The 6,000-nt window shown below is 31.4% G+C and overlaps 1 protein-coding gene across 1 annotated transcript in view; it reads right to left on the reverse strand.

The window, feature by feature from the left end:
- The window catches only part of LOC129217231 (heme-binding protein 1-like), a 35,708-nt gene extending 29,708 nt beyond the window's left edge, over positions 1-6,000 (reverse strand). Inside the window, exons 1-2 of the mRNA XM_054851505.1 lie at positions 5,950-6,000; positions 499-584 (exon numbers count right to left, since the gene is read on the reverse strand). Of these exons, the coding sequence (XP_054707480.1) occupies positions 499-576 (78 nt within the window). The 5' untranslated portion in view covers positions 577-584; positions 5,950-6,000. The remainder of the gene's footprint in view (positions 1-498; positions 585-5,949) is intronic.

Here is a 6,000-nt window from a genome sequence, read left to right on the forward strand (position 1 = left end):
ACCCTGCTAAACTTACTTTAGCAGGGTCGTGGGCACTTGGAATAGCTTACCAGAAGAGGTGGTAATGAGCAAGGGAGTGGATAGCTTTAAGAGGGCCATTGATCTTCATTGGGGACTAATTAATTGACTAGGACCAGCCTAGCTGGGCCCAGTGCCTGTTGCTGGTCGTCACATTTGTATTTGTATTTGTATTTGTAAACCGACGGGCCTACTTGGGCCTACTTTGGCTCTTGGCCTTGTTGATAGTCTAGTGAGTGCTCTTTAGTGGCAATAAATTAGGGGTAAAAACATTAATATGAACATTTTTAATTACAATATTACAATTAATATTACACATTTTTATTACAATTAATATTACACATTTTTATTACAATTAATATTACACATTTTTATTACAATTAATGTTACACATTTTTAATTTTCGGAATTGTCCATAAATTATTACATTTCCTACCAGTCAAAGAAAATTTCTAATGCATTAAAATTTGAAATACTCACATCTGTCTTAGAAAGTACTTCATACTTAGGCTGCTCACTTCCCACAATGGCACCTTTCATAAATTTTAAGAAGGCCATTTTAAATGCTGGAAAAAAAAAAAATAATTACAATAAAGAAAATTCAAATATTTTAAAAGATGGGTTTTTCTGGATGAAGACAACTACTGCTAATGTAGTGGCCGTAGACCACTAAGCATTAAATTGTACTTCTTCGCAAACAGAATGATAAGTTCACTTAACACAAAATGTAGTTCAACGTGAAATATGGGTTTTATCTTTAAAAAAAAACTTTTTTTTCCACAAAATCTTCATAACATTTTTTACCGTCTTTGATTCGAAATTCCTATAAAAAAATTACCTAAATTTTTAAGTGCACAAAATTAATGTAAATATAAAAATAAAATTTTTATTTTGTACATACAAAATTTATCAACCACTGGTCTCATGAACTCTTGAATTCTATGTCACAGTAGTTGGAAGCAATTTTCCCTGATAGTGGACCAGTAAATCACCAATGATTTTGAGCACTGCATCTCAATATTCACCTTCAAACATAACTAACAAATATGTATAATTTTCTATATTAAAAGTTGATGGTAGTACACAACATTCAACTGTATTTTTTTTTTTAAACCTAGTAGTCATCAGAATGCAATATTAAGTAGTTTTAATAATCTTTATTATCAGAATCTTTATAATTTTAAGATTCTTCATCATTTATTTTCTCTGGAAAAACCTCCTAACCTTTGATTTTCTCTTTTTTTCATCCTGCCCTTTTTATGACTTAATCTTGATTGCTTTCCCATTCGTTTTTAAACTCTGTTCTTTGCTGCTCCTCTTTTTCTATTATTTTTCCTGCAAGTTTCATGAAGTATTTTTTTTTTTTTTTTGAATACAGTTAGTAATTATAACCAGGGTTGCCAGATTTAGGAACAGTAAATACGGGACAGGCTTCTAGGAGTGAAGGGTAGGGGGGGGGGTGATATTTTTGAAGTTGAGGGCAATTACTGGATATGGTGCATTTTTAAGGGGTGCTTTTCAAAGTAGAACATCTCTTCATGATAAATCTGAAATATTCAATCGTATTCGCAATAAAGCATTAAATCTTACAAAATGTCGCCGATCAAAGTATAAAAATTGTTTTCATTGCGATTGACGATATATTTCCAACATTAGTCAATGAGCAAAGAAGAAGCAATCATTCGGTTCCTCATGGTCTGCCACCAAAACAAAAACCAAATTAAAACAAAATAATTTTTGTGTTTGCTGCCACATGATTTTCTTATTGTTCTTTATTTCAAATTTTTTGTTTTACTTTATTTTTTCCTTTAAAATAATGTCTCAGTTTGTTAAATATTGTTATTAGCTAGAATACGGGACTTTAGCCGTCCCGTGTGGAAGTTCCCCGGGACGCAGGACAGGTTTTCAAAATACGGACTGTCCCTTGAAATCCGGGACGTCTGGCAACCATGATTATAACTCAGATTAAGAAGTTCCCCCCACAGATCTTTAACGGGGAGCTGCACCCTGCCCTTTTTTAATTAACACTCAATGGGCCCTGCACCTGCACTCTTTTATGCATTTCTCATTAGGCTTCCTTGCTGTTTTTAAATTTTGACAACCATACTTCATAAAAAAGCTAATGTTTTTTTGAAAGGATTCATGTAAGTTAGCCTTGAAACATAACCTATAACTCCCCAACAATCCTTATCCACTTGAATTTGATTTGAATTTTCTCAATTTTCGGCATAAGCAGTCACTTAAGTATCTTAACCAAACATTAAAAATATTTTTATTATTTGAAAAATAATGACAACAGAAAAAAATACTAGAATTTTGCATATGGATAAAACTCAAATAAATAAAAAAAAGTTTTCTATAATGCAAAATTTCAATTTAAAAGTCTTTTTAATTCAATCAAAGTATCATTTTATGCAGAAGCACCCAACCTCTTTTTGGAATAGGGGAAACACTAAAGAGATTTATATTTTTATTGTTGACAAAAAAGTCTTTCCAACCAAAGTTTCTTTCCAACTCCAAATGTGATGCCACAGTTGCCCCTTCCCACATTTTATCAGGAGTATATCTGACACATTGGTACATTTTATTAGGTAATCTAAGTATAATGTAATTTATTTCCATTGAATGTGCTAACTGCAAAATTCAATGAAATTAATTATTCACAACAGAAGATATTGAAATCTATTTGAACAAACTTCAAATTTAATTTTTGAGTTTGATGGCAGTGTAAATTATAGTCCCTAAAATGATTTTCAAATAAAAAAAGAACCGACTTCAAAAAAGAAATAGGAACGAAAAAGTTTAAAAAATAATTGGTCATACTTACATACAATTTCCTACCCAAACGTATAAATCAAATTTATTTTACAATTCCAGTACAAAAATCAACTAAACTAAACACCCAATTATAAAATAAACACTGATTTTAATGACTATACAATTAATTATTTTAATACCTAACTAATTATATATGATCTTTTAATTTTTAATTACCATTTGAAGTCATGATTAAACAAAAAACCATAAAAATCATTTCACTAAGTGAGACGCTGTGAATTTGCCAATAACAAAGCGGGAATATGAAATTTGAAGAGTTCCCTCCATTTCTCCAGGGTCCCTCATACCCACACTTGAAAACCATTTGACGACCAGGAGAAGTATACCGGTTCAAACAGAAAAAGAATTTTCCTAATCAGACCAGGTGTTTTCTAGTATTTGGGGAGCATGGTGCATAACAAAATTCCAACCAGAGTTCGAAAATATCATGATATTTTCAAAAATTGAAAATATCCGATATTTTGATATATCGAATATTTTGATACGTATCAGATATTTTCAATGATCACAAACTGAAGTCTTCAAAATAGTAAATGTGTCCTCAAATCATTCTCTATTTTCCTATATTATTATTACACTATGGGTTGTAGACTTAAAATTAAGTTTTCTTTCATTTTATGTATATCTAATATTTCATTTTATATTTTTATCAATCGTAATGGAGTTAATTTAGCATTAGCTGTTTTTTTTTTTTTTTCATTTTCTCACAGCTGTTTGACTCATTTTTTCTTCTGTTAACTACTTTTACAGTTATATGATGCAAAAAGATGCATTAGTCTGCACAATCATAAGATATTTTCTTTTTTTCTGACCAACGATTAATATTTAACTTTGCATTTTAAATATTAAAATTGTTACACTAGTAATAATTTTATGAATATAAAATAAAAAAGGAATATTAAAAAACTTTGTTACATTAATGATACATTAATACAGTGAAACCTCCCATAACGGACACTCCCGAATAACGGACACCTCTAATTAACGGAAATTTTTGCAAGTCCCAGTCCCTCAATATAGGCCATTCCATGTAATTCACTCTGAATAACGGACACTCCGAATAACGGACAGTTATTTCACAAAAAATTTCCCGCACTTCCGTTTTTTTTTCTTTTCTTTTCACAGAATATCTTAGTATCTGCTTGCCTTACTTACAAAGCTTTTCATCCTCCACAACTGATATTCCACCCCCCCCCTCAATTCTTTATCACTGTTTCTTGGAATTAAAAGGGTGGTAATGGGCAGAGGCAGCGATTGGGGCTTAAAAGTTGGGGCAGAAAAAAAAAATAACTAAAAGGCATGGTACTTTTTGCGGGCAGCAAAAAATTAAAAGGGAAAAAAAGTCATAATTTTGCAACGGCTGGTTTTGAGAGTATTGAAGCAGAGTGAAAACTGATGTCAGTCTAACAATTAACGTACGTTTTTCTTAAGATTTTAATGAATTTTGTACACAATAACTATTCAAAAGTCAAGATAAAAAAGAGGAAACTGGGCTCTTTTTCTAACTGGGGCTCTCGGGAGATGCAATTGAGCAGACCGGCGCCGGTAGTAGTCGGCTTTATGGCGCCGTGGTTTCGTTGGGTTGTTTAATTTTTAGATATGAAAAAGATTTGCCCATATTCAAGGTCATATTTAAAGCTGTCAATCATGCAATAGCAATACTCGAGATAAAATAAATAAATTAACCATAAAAAGTTTTTTTGGGGGGGGGAGAGGGGTTGCTCCGCCGAATCGTCGCCGTTGGTAATCAAAAATGAGATGTCAAACTGTTTTAACCGATTACATTAATTAATTAAATGCTTTTTAAGACAAGTTGTGTGCTGTCAGTATACCTTTATTAAGAAAAAACATATTAATTACACTTGATGTAAAATGTAGTAAACCTTTCGCAATTGTTTCGATTGTGTTCTACAAAGGGAACAACAGCCCACTTTGAAAAAGGTAAATTAAGTAGTTCCTCCTAATAGCGGACACCTCCCAATAACGGACAAAACGTCTGGTCCCTTGACTGTCCGCTTTTCGGAGGTTTCACTGTACATCATAAAAATATAGTTCATAACTTTTTGGTCATTTTTAATGATAAATGAACATTACTATGCTTAATGTAATTTTATATTGAAAATACCGTAGTTGAAAAAATAAATATTGAAAATATCAAAATATCATGATGTTTTCAAAATACATAAAAAATGCACCATTCATGCCAAAACCACGTGACCTGTTACATATCGCGCAGCTAACAAAAACTGGTCTACGTAGCCACAACGTATGAAGTTTAAAGTTTCTTAGATTTCTCTGGGACCCCTCATCAGATCCAGACAAAATTAACATGGGACCATCTGGAAAGTATACCCTTCCACACAAAAAAAAAAAAAAAAGAATTTTTCAAATCGGTCCAGTATTCTTGGAGTAAAACAAAAACATACATAAAAAGCCGCAAGACGAAATCATAACCTCCTTTTTTGAAATCGGTTAAAAACTATCTTCAAATGTGCAAACTTCTTCAAAATTAAGTATTTAACTTGCTTTGAATAAACTAACATTCAGTATCATAGTAAAGGACTATAAAATTTATAGACCCTAGCAACATTTACTCCACTTGACCCCTAAAGGACTTCCAATAAAACAGCCTATGTGTATTTTAGTCAGCAATCAAACATATTGACTACAGGTCAAGTTATGCTCCCAATATCATTTTTCATCCAGAAGATAATAGAATAAGATAGATGCTTTTGTAAAACCGATTTGCTCTTTAAAGAGATACTTCAGTTTGCAAGCATAGAATATTCACAAGCTTATAGAAACAAACTCAGCTTAATCCATGTAAAAACAATTGAAAGTGCTCTTCATTTAATCAGAAAAATTTTCTTAAAATTAGGTAAATTATCTTAAAATAATTTAATTATTTATATTTATCCTTCAAGCAGTGATACTATGAATGCCGCATTTATTTTGTTTTACTCAGAAGTGAAAAAAACTACATATAGATCATTAAATTTCCTGACAATACTGAAAAAAAGGAAGGAAGAAAGGAATATAGCTTTAATTAATAAGAAGAAATATTGAAATAAACAGATATTTTATTGACCTTACTCTTTATCAAAAGTTCAGTCTGTCACCTGTCGAGCGAGGCGATGCTGTTGT

Source organism: Uloborus diversus, chromosome 2, assembly GCF_026930045.1.
Source record: "Uloborus diversus isolate 005 chromosome 2, Udiv.v.3.1, whole genome shotgun sequence".
In the NCBI taxonomy this organism is placed as follows: Eukaryota; Metazoa; Arthropoda; class Arachnida; order Araneae; family Uloboridae; genus Uloborus; species Uloborus diversus.